We start from the raw sequence: 21,063 nt of genomic DNA, 5'->3' as shown, positions 1-21,063 counted from the left end.
TCAGCAGCTGAACTACTGAGGGCTTACTGGTGAGATCAGATATGAACTGATGACATCCTGACACAACTTACTTCATTCTTATAAGAAAACAACTTTACTTCTAAAAACCACTTATTTTGTCATAAACAAGTGGATCTGAAATTCAAACCAATGTACAACAAACCACAGTTCTAGGCACTGCACTTGGTGCTAGGGACCTAACACAGAATAAGGCAGACATGGTCTCTGACTCTCAGTATATTTGCATGTGTGTAGAGCTGATTACAATAAAAGGTAATATGGGCACCAGAACAGAACCTGGGAGATCACACAGTAGTTACACGTACCTGAGACTGGAGAGGGTCAGCGAAGTCAAGGGCACCAAAGCTAAACCTGGAGGAACGATCTGCAGCTTTGGAGAAACATTTGTACTTCAGAGAAATATGGGAGTTCTCTGCTCGTGTGAGTTAAGTGCAGCTCAGGCCGTAAGGGAAACAGCTAGGTATAGAGTGAATATAAGGAAAAGAGGGAATACAAACTCAACAGTCCAAGCAGGTTTATTGTTAAACCTGAGAGCGGCCCCTGTTTTGGCCAGCAGAACAAAGGTGTCTCGTACAGGCTAAGAGGCTTTTTATGGCCAGGCTTTTTGGAGGGCTTTTTGAGGGAAGGGGTCAGGGAAAAGGTGAGCTTGTGGCTTGCATTAACATGTCCTCTGGAGAATGCTTATAGCCTAGGTAAGATGAAACCTAGGTCTCTCTGAGATGGCGGGTGGGCTTATTCCAAAAGGCGGTACGGCTGTCCGGATTCTATCAGTGAGAATTGGGCGAAGGACCCAGCTGTGAAAAACCCCAAACCACCGCAGCCCTCCTTCCCCAGATCCTCTGTCTTCGCCTTCCCTGGCTCCTTCGCCCTTCGTGGAGCTCAGCCCACGCCCAGGATCACGGAGCCACGCCCGACCACCCACTGACCAGCAGACAGCCACCCAGCTCCTTCTCAGCGCCTAGTGAGGAAGGGCGGGGACGCTCCTCCCGCCGCCCGGAGATGCGCGGGACGGGCCCGCCCTGCGCGATGACGTCAGCGCGCCTGCGCGAGCCAAGGGAGGAGTGGGAACTAAGGGCCGGGAGGCGCGGAGGCTCCGGTAACCCTGGTTGGTGGGGCGAAGAGGGAGGGGTGGGACAAAGAGCCCCCTCGAGTGCGGGGTTGTGGTCCAGACCTGGAGCGGGAGCCCTAGAGACACTCAGCATCGCTTCTGCTCCCAGTAGGCCCCGCCTGACCCGGAGATGGAGTTTCCGGACCTCGGCGCTCACTGTTCCGAGCCGAGCTGTCAACGTCTGGGTGAGGGGCGGAGCGCTCAGGGGGCGGGGCCAGACGCGGAGGGGCTGGGACTGTAGGTGGGACGAAGGGTGGGCTCCAAGTTCCCAGGCTGTATATGCCTGGGAAGGGAAGGGCTCCAAGTTGGGGGCGGAGGCCAAGGGGGCGTGGCTAAGGAGATGGCGGACTAGGGCATGGTGCTGTTGCAAATAGTGTAAGCCTTCCAGCCTTACCCGGAGTGGAAGGCTTGAGTGTGTGGGAACGACGTCGAGTTTATGCTGGACTTAAATCCTACCCACTCCCTACAGATTTTCTGCCGCTTAAGTGCGACGCTTGCTCGGGTATCTTCTGCGCAGACCATGTGGCCTATGCCCAGCATCACTGTGGATCTGCTTACCAAAAGGTGAAGGGGCGGTCTGAGGGTGAAAGGGCGTGAGTGGAGGATACAGGCAGAATCTCCGGAATTCCTCTGCCTCCCATTTGCTCTCTTTTATTGACTTTCTGAGGTTCACAGCTGGAAACAGTGTCTTTGTGAGTTTATGGAGGGCATATCCAGGTTCTTTCAGGAACCAGAGATATGGTTGGACTGGCAGAGGGCCTCAGAGTGGCCCCTGCCCCTTTACTATAGGATATCCAGGTACCTGTATGTCCACTCTGTAATGTGCCTGTACCTGTGGCCAGAGGGGAACCTCCTGACCGCGCTGTCGGGGAGCACATTGACCGAGACTGTCGCTCAGATCCAGCACAACAAAAACGTAAGGTCAGCATTGGAGGGGTTAGCCGTGACGCATCTGGGACTGTGGATGCCTGAAACCCTGAGCAGCTGTTATGACGAGGTTGGAGAAGGGAGTCAGAATCTCAGCAGAGACAAACCTTCCCACTTCACCTCAGATCTTCACCAATAAGTGTGAACGCTCTGGCTGCCGGCAGCGGGAAATGATGAAACTGACCTGCGATCGTTGTGGCCGAAACTTCTGCATCAAGCACCGTCACCCACTGGACCATGATTGCTCTGGGGAGGCGCACTCAAACAGCCGCGCAGGGTAACTGCCAACTGTCCTGTATTTGCCTTTGGAACCAACCCGTACTTTTGGAACTGATTTAGCCTCTATTATTTACAAATTGGGAAGCTTCAACCCTGCCCCCTTTGGCTAGGGGAGTCTTTTAGAGTCCTTTACAACTATATATTTTTTAGACTATTTGGAGACTTCTGGAGGCCTTACTCAGGAAGTCCCCTCCTGGCTTCCTGGGTAAGGCCTGGGAGGAGCATGCAAGTTTATTTTTCTTGGAGGCATGCCAACAGTGTCTCTTCCCTACAGACTTGCTACTGTCTCCAGAGCACAGGGTCTGGCTTCTGCAAGCACTGTTGTCAGCCCAAGTAGGACCTTGCCTTCATCTACCTCTCCTAGCAGGTAGGCCTGCCCATTTCTCCTCTCCCATTTTGCCTTTTGCATTCCTAACCTCAGTTTCTTGAATGTCTGCCTAGAACCACAACCCAGTCTCCGTCCTGGACAGCCCCTCCAGTAATTGCTTTGCAGAATGGCTTGGTGAGTTGGACAGAGGTTGCATGGACAGCCGTAAATCCATACAGGGAGTAAAGTCCAAGGAAACTGGTCTCTTTTTCCTTTTGCAGAGTGAGGATGAGGCTCTGCAACGTGCCCTGGAACTGTCCCTGGCAGAGAACAAACCCCAGGCCCCAAAGTACCTACTTTCTGGTGAAAGAGGCGGGATGTGGGCAAAGGCTTGGTATGGAGGGAGGTCAATGGGACCACTCTGACCCAATAGGCTAACAGTTAGGAATCTAGGCTCAAAATTAAGCTTATTAACTATATGACCTTTGACAAGCTCTTTAACCCATTAAGTTCTTAATTTCCTGCACAAAAATGAGACAATACTAATACCTATCCTGTGGGGCTGTATGAATATTCAGATAATACTTCAAGTACTCAGCAGCATAGTGATGCTCACATTTTAGATATTCTTGTCCTCCAACTTAAGCTGTCCTCCCTCCCAGTTCTCAGGAGGAAGAAGACCTAGCTTTAGCACAAGCACTATCAGCCAGTGAGGCCGAATACCGACGGCAGCAGGTATGAGGACTGGGTAGAGATGGGGTCCTGCACTGGGAGGAAGTAAGGAGTTTGGAGAGATGGTTCGTCAGAGTGCAGAGAGCTGTGGAATGGTGGCTGTCCTTTTGTTTCAGTATGAATCCACCCATGTGGAACTTGAAAGTGAGAACTGTCCCTCATTTCTTTGACATTGCACCCTGTCTTCCCCTTCTTACCCTCTCCTTGCTCCAGGCCCAAAGCCGCAGCTTGAAGCTGTCCAACTGCAGCCTGTGCTAGGGCCTCAGGCTTGGGGAGAGAGGCTCAGCTGAGAAGGACCGTGGCCCTCACACCCTTAGCTTACACAGGGAGAGGAGGCTGGAAGCAGCCTGGAGTGAAGACACGGAGGACTGACATGCAAGCCGCCTCCAGAGAGCATAAGGAGAAGCAGCTTGCAGAGCTGAGCCTACAGAAGGCCCTGCAGCCTCTCCAGCTGTATGGGAGAGAGCAGCTAGCAACTGTTCCCTGTTGGGCCCTGGGAGGATGTTGACGAGGCTCAGCTAAGACCCCTGCATTGTGTCATCCTTCTTATACTGGGGCTGCCCTCCTGTGTCGGGGGCAGGAAGGAGCCTGGAAAGAATAAAGGATCTTGGCAGTCAAGAAGACATCCAAGTGGTCTGTTTCTTTCTCCTCTCCCACCAAAACCAGAAGAATCCTGTCAAGAGTGCTCATCTAACCTAAGGCTGGCAGCCCCCTGCAGCACCCCACACCACAAAGCCACAGTGATCCTAGTACAGTCCACATTTTTATTCCCCCGAAAAGTGCTTTTCTGTAAGGTCTCCCTCCCTTTAGCTAGCACCATACTCCAAGACCAGGATGAAATATGCCATGGAAGAGGGATACATCTTACTCCCCTGAGTTATCCTTTCAGAGAGAAGTGGCCACAACTTTTATCAACATGCCTCAGTTTGGGGTTTTGTGTCTTCGGAGGATTCTTCCTGTCCCTGCTGCTGCAGGTGCCACATATCAGCATAAACCCCTCCTCGGGACAGTAGAGCCTCGTGCCTAGGGCAAGGGGGAGAAAGCAAGTCCCTGTTGCCAGTCTCACCCCAAGGGTCCTTGCCTCCAGCTCACAGAGATGACATAGGGATTGGTGAGGGAGATGCCTCCCCAAAACCCCTGGGATTTCACCACCTTTTCCTGGGGCGCCCAATTCAGAGGCCCTGCCCTGATCATCCTGCTGCGTCCCTTACCGTCCTCTCTCCACAATGTGGCCATCCTTGATGACAAGGATCTGATCAGCATTCACAATAGTTGAGAGCCTAAGAGGGCAGAGATCACTTACCCACACCACCGAAAGTGGGTCACGCCACCTGCTACCCCAGTCCTGTACCTGTGTGCCACCACCATGGTGGTGCGGTTGGCGCAGACTTTGGCCAGAGAAGCCTGGATGGCCCTCTCATTAGTTGTATCCAGCGCTGATGTTGCCTACAGAGAGGGTCTGGGTGAAACTGCCCCTGCCACCCCAAAACCCCAGTAGAAGGAGGATGCAAGCCACTAGCTGAGGCCTTAGGAATCAGAAGGAACCTTGTTTGCACTTGAGAACTGAAAGGCATTTTTATGAAACATGGATTCATGGTACCTATCGTAGATGGCAGGAATGGCTTGGGCACAGGCAGGGGAAGAAAAAGGGGAGCAAGCTGCCCACAGTCCTCACCTCATCGAGCAGAATGATGTCTGGAGCCTTAAGAATGGTGCGAGCAATGGCAACACGCTGCTTCTCTCCACCACTCAGCTTCAGTCCCCGCTCGCCCACCTGTGTCTCATACCCTGTGGATATTGCCCACCTCCCTCAAGTCACATAATATACACGTGGTTTCTGTGACCAGACGGGCAAGGAAGGGATGGAACCGAGGTCAGAGGGAGTAGTAGGACTAAGCTGGGTGGGCAAGGGACTCTGCAGGGGAGGCTCACCTTCGGGAAAGGCCATAATGGCATCATGGATGCCTGAGGCCTGAGCTGCAGCCTCCACCTCATCATTCCCTGCTGTAATGCGGCCATAGCGGATATTGTTGGCGATGGTGTCATTGAAGAGGACTGTGTCCTGGGGTACAACTCCAATGTGAGACCGGAGGGAGATCTGGGTTACCTGGGACCAAAAGACCATGTGCCCTGGCCTGAGAACTGCCACCCTGCGCCCAGGCCTGGGAGGTAGGACGGGCTGGCCAGTAGTCATGGGATGAAAGGCCCTGGAGAAGAATCCTGTCACCGCTACCCCCAAATCATAGCTGCGTAGGCAAATCACTCAACCTCCCTGAGTCTGTTTTCTCATCTACAAAGAGAAAATATGCTTTCTCTCCCTGCTTTCCTAGATCATTGCAGATCTTCGTAGCTTGTACAGCAACACACAAGTCACTGTTGTGACTACTTTACTTGTGGAGGTCCTATGGTGCCACAAAGGCTGAGGTCTCCTGCTTCCGCTTTTTGCAGGGGTAACATCTCCTCTCAGTTACCTGAGATGGCATCACCTGCTATTCTTCCACACACAAGCCCCTAAATTATAGTCTCCCTCCAAACAAACTTACCTGTGAAATGTCCTGCCCATCTATTCGGATGCAGCCAGAGCTAATATCATAGAAGCGAAAAAGCAGGCGCAAAATTGTGCTCTTCCCTGCCCCAGATGGGCCCACCTGTTGCATTGGAAACAGAAACATTCTTAGGCCTATTGGCTTTCTCTCCAAGAGGCCACCAATGTCTATGGAGTCTGCTAAGTTCAATCCCATCAATCCTGTGACCCATCATGACAAGGTTCTCTGACTCCATAGCCTAGGTCACAAACTACCAGGGGCACCAGAATAAGGGAAGCTCAGAAGTCTGGGCCAAGTGGCTGGGTCTGCTCTCACCAGGGCCAGTGTCTGTCCAGGCATCACAGTGAAGGACACATCCTGCAGGGTCTCCCTCCTGCATGGAACAGAATGGTCACCAAGCTTGCTGCTCTCCAGTGTTGCCTTCCATCACCAGAGTTTCTCCTGGGCCCTGCCCTCCCCTGCTCAGGCTCTTTCCAGGCAGTGGCAGACTGAGAAGCAGGGATGAAGGGCAGGAAGGCAGTGCGTAAAGGGATAGTGGGAAAGGGGACAGGCCGGAGTGAGGAGTGGGGTGCGGCAAAATGAGGAGGGCTTACCCATCGGCATAGCTGAAGTGCACATTCTCAAACTCAATCCGGCCCCTCTGAAAGTGAAGGGACCCTGCTCCAGGAAGGTCCTTCACCTGGGAGAGTGCCACACACGCATGCATGCTGTCATTACATGCCTGGTATCCTCCATGCATGGTCCTGCTCCCCACCTCCCTCCTTTCCCTTCACTCACTTCCGTCTCCTCCTTCAGCAGGTCAAACATGTTCTCCATGTCAATAAAGTTGGTCTGGATCATCCTGCAAAAACAGTGCTGGCTGGACTCTTTTGAGATGCTGGGGAAATAAGGGTGTACCCTGGACAGGTCATAAACTACCAGAGTAAGTGACTACAGTGGTCAGCACTGGAGGGTGACAGGAGGAGGAGGGCCAGGGATATGATTACCTGTAGTAGGTACCAAACCAGTTGAGGGGCATGTATAGCTGGATGATATAGGTGCCAAACAGCACAAAATCCCCAACCTGTGGAGACCCAGGGAAGAGGACCAAGTCAGAGAAATCCTGTGGACTGTCACACTGCTCACTTCCTACTCAGGAGCCTGGTGGCCCAGACATAGGCCTTGGGCCCTCTACCCCATCCTCAGCACAATTTCCTCACCTGTAGCTTCTGCTCACTGACAAAGTATGCACAAAGCAGGGAGCCAGCAAGGAGCCCAAGTCCAATCACCAGGTTCTGCGTCTGATTTAGTAAAACCAGTGAAGCACTTGACTTCCACTCCAAATCCTGAGGAATTATATGGGAGGGAAAAATGTCACATGCACACTGTCATCAAATCAAAACTTGGGCCCAGGCACCTTCAACCTCACAGCCAATCCTCTTGGCTCTGGCAATTCTGCAAGGCCAGGACATTACTCTCAGCAGGACTCAAACTAGCATCCTCACCTGATACTTAATGATGGCATCTCGGTAGCGGTCTACTTCATAACGCTCCGCGTTGTAATACTTCACCTGGTGAATTCAAACCACCATTGTCCAGCCTGGCTGTAGCAGCCCTGGATTGTTTCCTCCACATTCCCAATCCCTCCTTCCTAATTTTAAACAGCATGCCTTACCCCCTCTCCCCCAGCTTCTCATCAGGGTCAGCCCAGTGGTCCCAGGCACACTCCTCCATACCTCTGTGCCTCCCACCACTGCCACCAAGGCTCTCATTACCGTCTCAAAGTTTAGCAAAGAGTCCACAGCTCGTGCCCGGGTAGCATTCTCCTGTGTGTTCATGGCACGTCGAAATTTCGTTCTCCACTCCGTGACCACAATGGTCAGGGCTGGAGGATGACAGGAGGAGGAGGAGGGGCAGGGAGAAGTGATAAAGACATTACCCCCAACAGCAGAGACCACACGTGAATGTCTGCTACCTGCCATACACACACTGACCCTGTGCTATAGCCCAGCAACCCAGATTCCAAAGGGAGAGAGCCCTAAGCTACCTGATAGAAGGGGCTATGTCCAAGACATCATTGTAGGCTGCATAAAGCCTTGTGTGTGAAAATGATTTTGGTGGACAAATGAAGGCAAACTGCATCTTGTTAATAAATGTGGTTTCTCCTTGACTCACATTCACAGTGGGCACCTACTGTGGCCAGGATGCTCTTCCCCAGCCTTCCATCCAGGTGCAGCTAAGGGTCCCCTGTCAGAGGAAGAGCCCCACCCATTGTGTTGGGGAGAAGCAGGAGCCTATTCAAGTCCACTGACATGCAGCCTTCTAAAGCTGAGTCACCTGAGTGGGAGCAGGGCTCATGCCCAAGAGTGTCCCTGGACAGTTCAGGGAGATGGTTTCACCCAGCAGCACTCACCAAGATAAAGACTCATGCACAGGAACACAATGAGGCCAAACCAGGCATTGAAGAACATGCTGAAGTAGATGATGCCAATGACAATGTCAGCCAGTGTGGGGATGATATTGAACACCAGGTAGCTAGGAGGGCAAGCCAGCAACAGAGAAAAGTTTAGGGCCTGAAGCTAGCAACTCTACCTCTAGGTATTTCAGTGTAGTGTTTTGTTTTCAGCAGCAACAGACTGGACTCTCAAGCTAAGTGTCCCTCGAGAGATGATGGCTATATAAGCCATATCATGCCCAAATGTAGGATGCTCTGGATCAGCTATAAAGAGTGAGAAAGAGTGTCATACACGATAACTATATATCTCCAAAACATTTTGCTAATAAAACAACTCTGAGAATGACACCTATGTCATGATACCATTTGTGTTTTTGTTTGTTTGTTTGTTTTTTGAGAGGGCATCTCTCATATTTATTGATCAAATGGTTGTTAACAATGATACCATTTGTTTTAAAAAAATCTCTACACTACCACATTAGTTCTGAGAGTCTGCACATACACACATAAAAATGCAAAAAAGCAAAACTCATCATATTAAGTGGAGTGGGAACCTCTGGAGAAGTAGAATTTATGAGATTTGCTCTCTGTCTACTTTGAGTTATAAAGATAGCATGGGTACGTTAATCTGATAATTAAAAATAAAAGGATGACTGAGGGGCAGCTTCTCAGGCTGGGTCTGTTCCCCTGACAGCCCCTCTACTCCTGCTTCTCCAGCCCCACCCTCCCACACTCTCTTTCGAGAGGCTTCGCACCTGAGCAGCCCTGTGACACTGGACGTGCCCCGGTCCACGATCCTCAGCACCTCCCCTGTGCGGCGCCCCAGGTGCCAGCGCAGTGAGAGCTCGTGTAGGTGGGAGAAGAGGCGCAGCTCCACACGGCGCGATGTGAACTGCTGCACCCTGATCCATAGAAATGTGCGCAGGTTGCTCACAAAGCCTGCGGAGAGCCAGGGGAGGTTTCAATAGGGCTTAGGAGCCAAGGACACCAGCCAAGCACCAAGACCTGAAAGGTCTGAGAGCACCAAGAGGCCTGGGGGAGGAATGCTTGTGGGAGGGGCTAACAGGAGGAGGGGGAGGGGCCTATACCAACAAGCGGGAGAGCAGGGTCCTTCCTACCTGTACTGCCAGTGCCACCCCCCTGGAGGAATTTGAGGAAGACATAGGTGGTAACGGTCCAGGCCAGGGGGCTCCAAGGTGCCTTCTCAGTCAGCAGGTTCACTAGGGAGAAAAGTCAGAGCCCATATGACCCCCTAGGTGAAACCGGGTCCTCAGGAGATAATGTCCCAGGTACCAGCCACAGCCCCTTTCTGTCCACCCAGCTCCCAACTCTGTCCCACTTCCCTAGGTTAGGGCCCCGCTCCCACCAGGCCAGTGAAGGATAAGAGCACTCAGCTGGCACTCCTCCTCCTCACCTATGTCTCTATAGAAGATGGGGACCAACACATTCAGTCCCCGGTCCAAACCCATAAGCCCCAGGCAGATGAGCACAACAAGCTGCAGAGCTGGGCTCCCCCGAGGCCACAGGTAGCCACTCAACAGGCGGAGCTTCCTGCCTAGGTCTCGCCAGGTGGACTGAGGTGGCCTCTCTGTTGACTGAACCTAGGATGGTGAAACACACAGGCGGGGAGCTCAGAAATAAAAAAGAAGTGTCCTAGCCAGAAACCCTCTAGGGAAACTATGGGATTACAGCTCCGAGGTGTCTCTGTCCCACAAGTGACCCCTGATGAGGTCAGAAAGGCTAACAGGGCACAAACGGAGATTTATGTAACAAGTATGGTAGGAAAAAAATGATTGGTAATGAAATTAAGACAGACCCTAAGGTTCAGAAGTTGAGGTGTACCTGGCTCCATTCTACATCTTGATCCTCTCCATTGACCTGTAAGGTGTGGGACTGGGGCCTAAGACCAGGGGCCCAGAGCCCCAGGACAAAAAGCCCTCCAGAGACCACATAGCGCAGCACCCACAGGCTAAACTGAACCTAGAATGAAATGGGGAGAGCATCAGTGAGGGCCAGACAGCCATCGTTATTATTCCTAACAGGTTGGAGACTGGTGTAGGGAACACACCCAGGTACTCCTCAGGGGCCCAGCCTTCTAACAGGCTTTAAAAAAAAATCTACAGTGACTCAGCACAGACAGCCCCACCAGCTGGCTATCAGCTCCCAGGCGCCAGTTGGCCCCTCCCATCTTCCCTTTCTTAGAAGCATCCCAAAGCCTGGAGCCAGTGTGACGTGACATACCATCCTTCTTCCAAGCCCCTGCCACCAGTGCTTCCCCTCTCCGCACGCAGTCCCTTACCTGCTGGCCCAAGTCGGCCCTTGCCCACCACCATTGTGGGCTGTTCCAAGAAACCAGAGCCAAGTTCTCCGCTGCAAACGCCACAGTCCAGAGGAGCAGGAGACCCGGGCTGTGCCTGAACTTGATCCAGATGCCCACTGCTAGCTTCTGCTGTGCCTGGTGCCGTTCCACCACAAGCAGCGCTAGGCCACAGGCGCTGGCTAGAGTCCCCAGTATGAAAGCCAGCAGTACGTAACCTGGCAGAGGGGTCGCCCTGGCAGTGCTCACCCGGCCAACCAGGCCAGCCAGGGGTAGGGCCACCTGAAGTATGGCCAGAAGCATCTGCAGCCCGTACGGTGCAATACAAGGGCCGGCCCCCCAACTCAGCGCCTCGGTACCAGCCTGTCGCTCCCGACGCTTGCAGGGAAGGGCCAGCACCAAGGCCAGAGCCCCCAGTGCCATCAGCGTTGACGGCACAAGTGTGAAGAAGAAGCAGGGACTCGGGCCACCCTTCACCCAGGCCGGACCCACGGGCCCTTCGGCCTCGCAGTAGTTGCCTACTGTCACCATGGTAATGCGTGCCTGCCGGCCGAGGCTGCGGGGACTGAGCGACGAGAGAAGGGGGCCGGCCGCTCGGGGCAGGGTGCGGATGCCGGGGTGTCTCGGGTCATGGAGCCGTGGGCTCTAAACCGTGGGAGTGGCGGGCAGGGACGCACGTGGACCCGGCCACCCTGCCCGCTGTTTCGCGCACGCGCCGCTGCCACGCACTCACGCACGACACGTACGCCGTCTCTGCCTTTGCGCTCCTCGGTCCCTTCCCGGGACCCTCCTGCCAAATCCGGGCCCACAGGAATGCCAAGAGCAAACTGCTGTCCTCTGCGGCAGCCCGGCCTACTGGGGCCGCCCTCAGCCTGTCTACTCAGGACTTCATTGGCCAGATTTCTCGGAGGGGCGGGCGAAATGATGCACGCGGGGAAGGCAAAATAGACTGGTGCAGTCAGCTTGGTCACGTGCTCACAGCGGGAAATCCGATCTCACAGCGGTTTGGAGACACTGACCGCCTGGAAACTAAGGGCAGGAAATGGCCCTTCTGTTAGCCGGCTGGCTCGGTGTACCGAGTGATGGCAGAAGGTCCATTTCCCTACAAAGCCTGGTCCTGTCCCCAGCCACCTGGGGGGTTTGCTATGCACCCTGCCCCACCTGTTCCGAGAACCCTAGCCATGCGAGACAACAAGCCACAACCTGGTCAAAGTCCCTTCTTTATTAAGGGCTATCAAGCTGTACACAGTCCCCACCCCGCTTGGAGTTCGGGCAGTGAAGTCTACCACTCACCAGCAGCGGACCAGAGCTTGGTGAGAAGTAGGGAAGAGGGTAGGAGCTGGGTCCCAGCATGCAATGCAGCAGCTCAAAGCCTTGGGTGAAGCTGTCCTGCTGCCCTTCCATTCCCCCTCTAGGGGACAGTGGAAAGCAAACCAGAGCTCTCTCGCTGGGAGGTAGACAACCGAGGGCACACTCCAGCTCTGTCCGTTCCATGTGCAGGTGGTGGGGTATAATAAGCAGCAATAGGGGCCAGGAAGGCCTCAGTCTCCCAGGGCCCATCCTAAAGTTGGAAAGGGCAGCAAAGAATGTCCATCTTGCTCCTGCAATTCAGAATCCTTCCTTCTTAGGGTCAAAAGATAGCAAGAGGGGAGCTAGGAGCTGGGGTTTCCACACCAATGCAAAGCAAAAGCTCAATGGAAGGGGAGCAAGCGAACAGAATGGGAGTGAGTGGCACACATGCCAGTGATGTGCAGGAAGCAAGGGAGAGGTGAGCAGGCTGCAGCACTGGGAGAGAACTGGGGGTGAGGTAAGGGCCACAGCCTGAGCTGCTCATCTGGTTCAGGGGAGGGGGAGGAGGCTGCAGAGGGTGAGGGTCTAGGCCCAACCTCCCCACTCCATAGTTGGCACAGGTTCTCCCTGCTTGGCAGCTTCTGTGGTGGAGATTTGCAGGGGTGGGTGCAAAGGTGGCAGTACTGGGGCTGGGCTGGGGATCAGTTTCTAGCACCACACTCTTGAGCCAAGGGGGGTCCTAGAGATGAGGCTAGAGTCCTGTATGCCCTGGTTCCTAGGCCCCCAATTTCTCTCCTGGGGCTGTGGCGAGCCCAGTGCTGGCATCTCCCTCGGCCAGGCACGGACACACAAAGACCACACATGTGGAGCCAGGCAACCCTCTGAGGAGCTCTCCATGGCAGGTGGATGGGATGGCAGGGCAACAGTAGCCTCCATCCTGGGGCACAGGGACCTTCCTCGGCCTTGTCTATACCTGTGGAGAAAAGGGATAGTAGTAGAGGTACTCTTCAGCCATTTGCTTAACCAACAGAAGCTTGGAGATAAAGAAAAGGGAAAGTCTGATTCTTGGGGAGGTAAGCAAAAGAAAAATCAAGCCCTGGATTTCAGAGTAGATGAGGGGAGGGTGCAGTATCTCTGTGCAAAAGGCCTCCCTTCCTTCACATGAGCAGCTGACCTCAGCCTGGAGGTTACTAGTGAAGTTGTTCTGGGTCCTGGAGCCCGTACCTTGTGCACCTGAGGGGGAAGCTCATCCTCTGAGCCCTCCTCGGGCACGGGCTCTGGGTGCCTTGATGCTGATTGTCCATCTTCAGCCCACCCTCCAAGGGGCAGCCGAGAGAAGTGAGAGGGAGCCCGGGGCATTGTGCCAGGATCTAGAGACACAAGTAAACATTTTCTTAGAATGAATACAATCAAGAATTAGAAGAGTTCTGGGGTTGGTGGGGGGAGGGGTTAGGCTCCTTGGGCCTGGTCCCTCTGACCTCTTTCTTCCCCTAGATGCCCAAGACCCACCCTTCCCAGAAGGCTCCATGTCCTCCTGTACCCGTACTAGATACCTGTGATGCCCCCATAGCGCCTCTGGAAGCCCCCTTGCAGGGTAGTGGTCTCAGGTGCTCCAGGCCGCAGTGCAGCACAGGGATAGCTGGCAGAGCGGGGGATAGGTTGGGGGGCCCGGGCGCCCTCTCCTCCCTCTTCAGGGGCACTCTCCCCACTCTCATCACTCTCCCGGCGGTGCCACACATGCCGCTCAGGTTCGGCCTGGGCCTGCTGCTTGTGGAGCTGAGAAGTGGGGGGCTTATTAGTTGGGGACAGAAAGATATGTGTCTGAGACAGCTACCCCTACCATGGTACTGGCCAGTTCCCACTTATACCACATCACCTAGAATCACTGACCCAGAGTACCTACCATGTTAACGCTGAGAAATATATATATGATATTTTATAAGTTAACTATTCAGCAGATCCCTGGAACGAGCCTGTGCATGGGTGTTAATGACACTCATTTTCCCTAGTCATTTAATTCAAGAACAAATTGGTTGTGGATCTAAGTGCCAAGCACTCTTTTAGGTGCTGGGGATATAGCAGTAAACAAAATAGACAAAAATTCCAGTCTTTGTGGGGCTTATATACTGGGACAGGGTAGAGGACGAGGATAATAGACAACAAATAAATGAGGAAAAAAAACCAGTATGTCAGATCGTGCTAAATGTGTGGAGAAAAATCGAGCAGGACGATTCGGGAGGGTGGGCAAGGGAGGCTTTTAGTCAGGGTGGTCTCATGGAAAGGGTAAGAGCAGAGACTGAATAAGGAGAAGGAGGGAGCCATGTGGATATCTCAGAAAAGTAGATTCTTGGCAAGGGAAACCACAATTGGGTTCAGGCCCTGGATGAGAATAAGCTTGCCTGAAAAGGCAGTAAGAAGGTTTATGTGTGAATGGAGATTGCAGAGCAGATAAATGGCATAGAGGGGATTTGAACCCATGTCTTGCTTTTCTACATGTAAAACCCTCTCCTTTTCAGCTGTCATATTGGTTCCATTGGCCTTGCCCCTTCTGTCCACTCACCTGGTGCATATAGAGGGCGTGCAGGCTCATCTCAGTGGATGCATATTCCGACAGCACTAGGCTCTGCAGCTGACCTTCCCACACGCTGCTCCCGGAGCTGGCTGTCCTGGCATCCACCCTGTCCCTCCCAGCAGAGAGAGAGCAGTCAGCAACAGTTCTGAGACCCACACATGTTGCTGGGGGCCAGTGCTGTGCTCTCTCCTCTTGGCCACCTCTACTTACCCAGAGCCTGTCATATTGCTGGGAGCCCGGCCCGTGGGAACCTGACCAGGTTGCAGAGGGGAGAAGGAGCGCAGGGCAGAGGCGACCTCAGCTCTGTGCCTGGATCCCTGCAGGTCTCTGGGCAGTGGGGGGCCCTGGCAGGATGAGCCAGCTACTACATTTGCAATAAGGCTCAATGGCTATAAAGGAAAGAGGTGGGTAGAATACTCAGGGCAGGAGGGAGGCCTCTGGGTCCTCTAGTATCCTGCACATCAGGATCCAATGGGACAGACAGAAGGGAACCAACAGGGTAGGCCCTTCAACCCCATGCCCAGTCCTCCACTCCCAGCTCCTGGAGCCACTCTGCACATTGTCTCCCAGTCCCCAGGAACACACCTCAGACTCAGACTGTAAAGACTGGATGGATGTAAAGAGGGCATTCTCAGGGAGCAGACCCCCTGGGGCAAGGCCAGCAGCTGCTCCGTCCCGCTGAACCTGCTCCTTGAGGAAGCCGAGGAAGGCTGTGCTCTCACGTGGTGGCTGCCAGCCAGGGTTGGTGATGGCAAAGTGCATGAGTGACAACTCTGTCTTCCCGTCCTCGGCTTGCTGGTACACCGAGGCCTCTGTCTGCCCACCGGATAACCACTGCACAAGGGAGGCTGTAGTGAGGAGGACTGTCGTCTTACAGGAAACCCTTTTGTACCTTTCCTGCTTGGGGGAAGCCTTGCTACTGGAGGACAGAGACCACAATGCACTGCTGTATCTTATCCAGGGGCCCCAGTGCCCACCCAGGAGTGGCCACATGGAGAGATAATTGCTTTGTGTGTTTCTCAAGGAAACTTAGCCAAGGGAGCAAGTTTAGGGCTAAAATCCAACCTAGGCTCCTGTTTACCAAGCAGTGTGTGTACCCTGCACAGGGTTGCCCTGAGGCAGGGCTGCCTTCTGGGATTCATTGGCTCAGAAGGAGCGCCTCTTTGCAGTTTGCCTGAAGACACTGTGTGTGCCAACATCGCCTCTGGCACCTGGCTCCCTCCTCTCCCAGTACCTGGGGATGCCCATGCTGGCGAACATCCATCTGAGCAAAGGAACAGGTATCTCCAACACCAACGACCTCCACAGTGAAATTGCGGAAGAAGTCTATAATCTCCAGGGCCCGTGGGCGCAGGCAGAAGATGAGGATGAGGGGTGTGACAATGGGGCTCAATAACTCCTCCAAGATGAACACCTAAAAGGGAGGGGACCAAGGTCACAAGAGAGCAGGAGGGAGCCCAGCCCTCACCGCCAACCTATCAGCCAATCTCTAGCAGGCCCTAACTCCAACTCCACTCACTGCCTTGTACTGGAAGAGCTGGGCAAACTCGTCCCGGGTCTGCGAGCGGTGGGCATTACCCTGCCAGTGGTCAGGCATGTAGTGGATGTGAGCGAGGATCACACGGAGCAGCTGCTCAGGGCAGAACACCATGTGCTGGTCCGGGATAAAGGACCTAGTGGGATCATGGTCATGGTGAGATATAAACTTTTCCCAGGAAGCTAGTCTGCTTGCTCCCACCTGCTGCCCTGGCCCACCTGCACACAGTCACGGTGACCCCCAGCAGTGTGACTGTGGTGAGGACGTGCTCCACAGCCAATACATCTTCATCGTAGATGGTGAGGGCAATAAGCACAGCCAGGATGGAGCCAGCAAAGAAGGCGCCATTCTTGGCCAGCAGAGTCAGCAGAGGTGACAAGAAGCAATTCATGTACTTGGAGGCTGGCTTATAGCCACGGCTGAGGCGGGACTGTAGCTCGTGCTCCAGCTCATTGAAGTGGCGGAGGTAGCAGCGGCCATACAGTGACCAGCAACGTGCTCCCAGGGCCCCTGGCTCCCGCTTCAGCACCTCTGCGTAGCTGAAGAAGGCATAGAGGATCTGCCAGATGAGGATGAGGGGGCACAGGAGGAAGTTGGCAATGCCAATCCACAGGATTCGGTTACTGAGGCGCTGAGCCAGCTCTAGCCGTTGCCCCCCACGTTTGTACTCAGCCTTGAGGCTCCATTCATTGAGAAACAGAGAGCCAGGTCCCCAGAAGAGGATCAGCTCAAAGTTGTACTTGAGGCCACGGGTGAAGAAAACGGCCTCCCCGAGGCCAGGCAGGCGGAAACGCAGAGGCAGGAGGGATTTGTTAACCAGTGCCACCATGTAGTTCTGGAAGCGGAGGATGCGGTGGTAGATGTCCAGCTCTGTCAGCTCACGCTTGTGGATGCAGATCTGGTGCTCTTTCTGGGTCTGCACAATCCGGGCTTGCACTTCCTGCCACGTGCAGTATGGAAGGGCAGACTGCAGGGTGGGGAAGAGACAAGGTATGGAAGGTGGGGTTGTTGTCTTGGCCCCTCACCCTGCATTAGCTGTGGGGCTCAGGGATCCTTTGCTTAGTTGAGTAGATTTTAGGTAGATGCTCCCTGACCTGCCAATGACGGGTGAGGACACCTGGTCCCCAGGAATACACCCCACCCTTCCCAAGCTGCAGAAAATCTCTTGGGCTGTGGTGCTTAACTTCCCATCTCACCATGGGGATGCGCAGAGCATGCAGGTAGAAGGAGTGGATCTCCCAGTAGCAGCAAATGTTATAGATGAACTTGATAAGCCGGTGGACCCAGAAAACACCAGCAATGAACAGGATGGTGATAAGGGAGCCATTTTCCTGAATCCTGGTGGGGAAAAAGAAGGGTAGAAAAGATGGTCTTTGAGGAATCTCGGCAAACATACTGTTATCCTGAAGAATTTGGCAAGGCTGAGCCTGAGTCTGTTCTAGGGAATGTGTTACTGTCTCACATTCTACTCTGATCCTCATGTGTTAGTGGATCGACAGGGTACGGGCCCTCTGACCTGCACCCCTTACCTGGCACTACAGACTTGGGCAGGCAAAAAGGCATCTGGCAGAGTGACCTTGACGGGCTCCGTAGGATGAAGACTGTGGTTCACCATCTTGTTGGCAAATAGGATGTCATAGTCCACACAGCTAACCAGGAAGGTAGTGAAGGCAACCACAAAGAGGAACTGCCTGGGGAGTTGGGAAGAGGGTGCACAGTCTGAGAGTCAAGAGAGACACCAGTGAAATACGCAGAAAAACGGAGTTTGGAACAAGACTGGGAAGAGGCCTCCAGGGAAACCGAGGGGCTGGAGATCTCCCAGTGGGCTCTCTTTACTGCTCAGCCCAAACCAGCTCCTACTTTTTGCTCTTAGCTGAAGGCACCACAGAATCAGCTTGCTTTCCTCACCTCACAGTAATCTCTGCCACCACTCACCAGAATCTTTTAAAGGTGTTACCGTTGTGGATATCGTCCCTAGTCCCTGACTTCCTTTTGAGATGGTAGTTAGAAGCCCTTTAGGGACTTGAACTCTTTTCTTACTGAGGAGGGATTCCCAATCCCTTACTCCTTGGCAAGGCCATATGATACGGCTCTTTCGTCTTAGAAGGCTCTCTGTCCAGCAACCGGCCTCCAAAAGGCAACCATGGCAGAACAGAGACACTTTTCTCAAGTTAAGTGCCTTGCATCTCTGAGACCTCCTGGCTGAACTATACCCATTTCACTGGACCTCTGATGAAATGATCAAGTCTGAGTTCTCTTGTGGAAGAGATTAGGACTATCTTTTCCTAGTAAGAGATTAAGGAAGAGATAGGACTATTGTTTTTCTATTAGGGAGAGGCTATAAACTTTGATGCCACACCCAGTCCCTGAACTGTTTGCAGTTTTGAGCCTAGACTGAGTTGCATAAGCCATGGTTAACCTTAAGGGGGAGAAAGACTGAAATGCATTCCTTTACCACATCATCTATCCCTTCTTAAACTTACATGAGCTCGAAGACCTCCCCAATGAGCATACAAGTGAAGCCATTCTTCTGGTGTAGATTATAAACGTGTAATTGTTAAGAAAAAGTGGTCAGTAGAGATAGCAATTAAGAGCACAGACTTTAGCGTCACATACCTGAGCTTAAGTCTGGCTCTATGACTCTAGCAGTGTGACTTTGGCCAAGTTACTTAACCTCTCTAAGCTTTTCTTTAGTGATATATTGGAAATCATAGCACCTGTCTCAGGGTTATTAGGTCTGAGATAATGCATATAAAGCATTTAACACACAGCCAACACAAAATGAGTCAAAAGACAGTAATTTTTATGATTAGCATCCCATCAAAAAGGAGGATCACCCTTAAAACGTTTCCTTGTAAATTAAGTGAAGGGGACACAGCTCTTGATAAATGTGGGCTATTATTATTCATGATGGTCATTATTCCCCAGCTTTCTTCAGCCTAAAGATTTCCATCCCCCTTCTTGGGATTAGAGTCAAACCCATCCCACCTCATCAGGGGCCTGGCTTAGAGAGGTCCCAGAGCACCAATAAAGAGACACAAAGGATATTCGAGAGAAGAAGAGGTCAAGGTTTTCAATGTGGTGCCAAGGTGCTGTGGGCACAGGAGCAGAGATGTCAGACCCCCGAAGAAACACATGAACTCCTTGCTCCCTCAGTGTTCCTCCAACTCTCCCCCCAGGCCCCAACACTGGCTGTCATTTTCAAGAACTCACACTTGCTACCCTCAGGGACATGCACCAACAGGTCCTCCTCCCCTGGGGGTGAATCACTGTAGGAGGCCTCTAGGCGCTGGTATTCAGTGTCAAACTGCGCCATCACCACCAGCCCCTGTCCACCTTGTCCACCTGCCGGTAATGAGAAAGAGAACCATGTTTAGACCCTGGGGCTGCTTGTCTGCTGTCCTGCCTACTAGACCAGAAATAATAAGAAAGAATCCTTGGGCTTGGTCTCCACTATTCTTGGCTCTAAGGCAGAATAGGAACAGTAACCCAAGGAGTGCAGCAAGCTCAGGGCTTGGGAGGCCTGAACTGACCACTGAGGTCAGTCATCCCCAGGGCTCTTACTAAGTGTCTACTGAGGCCTTCCTGGCCTGAAGCCAGACTCTGCCCCTTTGTGGGGGCTGTTTCATCTCCTTTTTAGTAGAGAGAAAGGGCCCTCCCCTACCCTCCTGGAGAAACCATTGTCTCCAAAAGACTAGCAGTTTGGAAGCACTTTGTAAACAAAAGTTTGAGGTAAGCACATGGCCCTACCAGCTCCATGGACAGTAGCTGCTTCACTCTGGCCCTCGAAGCCCTGGCTCTGCAGCTGCTGGAGGAGAAGGTGTCAGGCCCCAAAGAGTGAGGATAGAAAGAAACCCAGCCCTCCCACCTACCCAACGCCCACCAAAAGGAAGCCAGGGATGAGGCAAGGAGGCTGCAGTGGGGAAGAGGCAGCTTAGCCTAGGGTTATGCACACTTCCTCTGGTCATACTATACAGGGACACTTGTCCAACTCTAGGATCCCAAAAAGTGGCTTACTGAATCTGTGAAGATGGAGTCAGTACAGGTCTCAGGTCAGACAGCTCCTCTAGACTGTTTCTCCATTGCCTCACCTCCAAACCCCAAACCCAAGAAGAGAGTCTATTCTGAAGAGGACCTTTCTGGTCAACCCCTTCCCCTGCTTCCCAAGCATCAAAAGCCCAGTAGGCAGTCATAGCTCCTGGATGGGAAATCCTGACTGGGTCAGTGTAGACCCAGGTCCTGGGCAAATTATGGGTCCCCTAGGTCCCTGGTACCAGGCATGGTCTAGATGGCAGTCACCCAGTCAGTGCAGACCCTGGGGTCACGGAGCTCGACCCAGCATGTCCCCGGTGGGATTCCCTGGCTTAGTGAGAGCCCTAGGTCCAAAGAAGCTGACCAAGCCTTCAAGGAACTCACCACTCACCGGGTCAGTGGGGACCCAAGGGCCATGGAGCCCCGGCCGGTTTGGCCTTGGCTCCGGAGTTCCTGCGTTGTTGGAGGTATCGAGACATTCCGACAGACAATATACCCAAGGTGGTCTGGGTTGCCACCCCACACCTATCAGCTACCACCCGAGACAAGCGCACCCCAGGGTCGCCCGACCCCAGGCCAAGGGCTCGGCTCCCAACAGCGGACAACCACGCGCGCGGCCTCGACGCCCGCGCGCGCCTCCGCCCGCGCGACCCCGCTATCAAAACATTCCGGCTCCGCGCCTCCTCCCCGCCTGCGGCGCCCCTTCCCCCGCTACCCGCTGTGAGCTCACATAGGGCTCCGCCACCACAGCTGGCCAGGCGCGGCCCGGGCCCTGAGATTCCAATAACTGTCCTCGAGTTTCACCTCAGGAACCGTGACCAGGGCGATTCCAGTGGCTCGGTCAGCACCGCTGGGCTCGGCCCGACCCAGAGCGCTAGGCCCGGCGACTGCCACTCACTGTCAACCGCAGGCAGCTTGACCAATGAGCATGGGGTGGGTGGAGACACGACAGCCTGTTCTC

General features: G+C 53.6%; 3 protein-coding genes across 16 annotated transcripts; 1 reads left to right on the top strand and 2 right to left on the bottom strand.

Moving 5' to 3' along the window:
• The first annotated feature begins 1,020 nt into the window (after window positions 1-1,020).
• ZFAND2B (zinc finger AN1-type containing 2B) lies at window positions 1,021-3,999 on the top strand. Of its 5 annotated transcripts, none has more exons than XR_005030710.2 (10): window positions 1,021-1,117; window positions 1,239-1,314; window positions 1,599-1,693; window positions 1,919-2,050; window positions 2,182-2,333; window positions 2,610-2,702; window positions 2,777-2,837; window positions 2,924-3,005; window positions 3,305-3,377; window positions 3,588-3,999. XR_005030710.2 is itself a non-coding variant. In XM_036914896.2 (10 exons), the coding sequence occupies exons 2-10, from the start codon at window positions 1,260-1,262 to the stop codon at window positions 3,630-3,632; spliced, it is 774 nt and encodes a 257-aa protein (XP_036770791.1). In that variant the 5' UTR covers window positions 1,023-1,117; window positions 1,239-1,259; the 3' UTR covers window positions 3,633-3,999. The 5 variants fall into 5 exon arrangements, 4 of the variants coding, with proteins under 4 accessions (XP_036770791.1, XP_036770810.1, XP_036770799.1 ...); XM_036914896.2 differs by having other exon boundaries at window positions 1,023-1,117; window positions 2,924-2,991; XM_036914915.2 differs by having other exon boundaries at window positions 1,036-1,117; window positions 1,242-1,314; window positions 2,924-2,991.
• Window positions 4,000-4,120: 121 nt separating this feature from the next.
• ABCB6 (ATP binding cassette subfamily B member 6 (Langereis blood group)) lies at window positions 4,121-11,525 on the bottom strand. 2 transcript variants are annotated; one of them, XM_036914660.2, is made up of 19 exons: window positions 10,654-11,524; window positions 10,197-10,334; window positions 9,769-9,955; window positions 9,473-9,574; window positions 9,110-9,293; window positions 8,313-8,434; window positions 7,675-7,784; window positions 7,405-7,470; window positions 7,120-7,245; window positions 6,907-6,983; window positions 6,698-6,761; window positions 6,514-6,599; window positions 6,236-6,293; window positions 5,918-6,022; window positions 5,307-5,481; window positions 5,050-5,162; window positions 4,726-4,820; window positions 4,586-4,654; window positions 4,121-4,397 (listed from the first exon to the last, which is right to left on the bottom strand). In XM_036914660.2, the coding sequence occupies exons 1-19, from the start codon at window positions 11,200-11,202 to the stop codon at window positions 4,286-4,288; spliced, it is 2,538 nt and encodes an 845-aa protein (XP_036770555.2). In that variant the 5' UTR covers window positions 11,203-11,524; the 3' UTR covers window positions 4,121-4,285. The 2 variants fall into 2 exon arrangements, with proteins under 2 accessions (XP_036770555.2, XP_036770565.2); XM_036914670.2 differs by lacking the exon at window positions 10,197-10,334 and having other exon boundaries at window positions 10,654-11,525.
• A 348-nt stretch (window positions 11,526-11,873) lies between these two features.
• ATG9A (autophagy related 9A) lies at window positions 11,874-21,002 on the bottom strand. Of its 9 annotated transcripts, none has more exons than XM_036914695.2 (17): window positions 20,833-21,002; window positions 20,494-20,555; window positions 19,821-19,878; window positions 19,284-19,415; window positions 19,119-19,162; window positions 18,554-18,618; window positions 17,600-17,761; window positions 17,267-17,408; window positions 16,289-17,037; window positions 16,053-16,206; window positions 15,768-15,947; window positions 15,119-15,367; window positions 14,744-14,922; window positions 14,522-14,645; window positions 13,515-13,737; window positions 13,186-13,331; window positions 11,874-12,934 (listed from the first exon to the last, which is right to left on the bottom strand). In XM_036914695.2, exons 4-17 carry the CDS (start codon window positions 19,384-19,386, stop codon window positions 12,929-12,931), a joined length of 2,526 nt encoding a protein of 841 aa, XP_036770590.2. In that variant the 5' UTR covers window positions 19,387-19,415; window positions 19,821-19,878; window positions 20,494-20,555; window positions 20,833-21,002; the 3' UTR covers window positions 11,874-12,928. The 9 variants fall into 9 exon arrangements, with proteins under 9 accessions (XP_036770590.2, XP_036770599.2, XP_036770573.2 ...); XM_036914704.2 differs by having other exon boundaries at window positions 19,821-19,875; XM_036914678.2 differs by lacking the exon at window positions 20,494-20,555.
• Window positions 21,003-21,063: the final 61 nt, after the last annotated feature.

The sequence above is a fragment of the Manis pentadactyla genome, chromosome 6, assembly GCF_030020395.1.
Source record: "Manis pentadactyla isolate mManPen7 chromosome 6, mManPen7.hap1, whole genome shotgun sequence".
Lineage (NCBI taxonomy): Eukaryota > Metazoa > Chordata > Mammalia > Pholidota > Manidae > Manis > Manis pentadactyla.
Note: the sequence above shows the minus strand (reverse complement) of the source record. Positions and strands in the feature narration are given on the sequence as shown.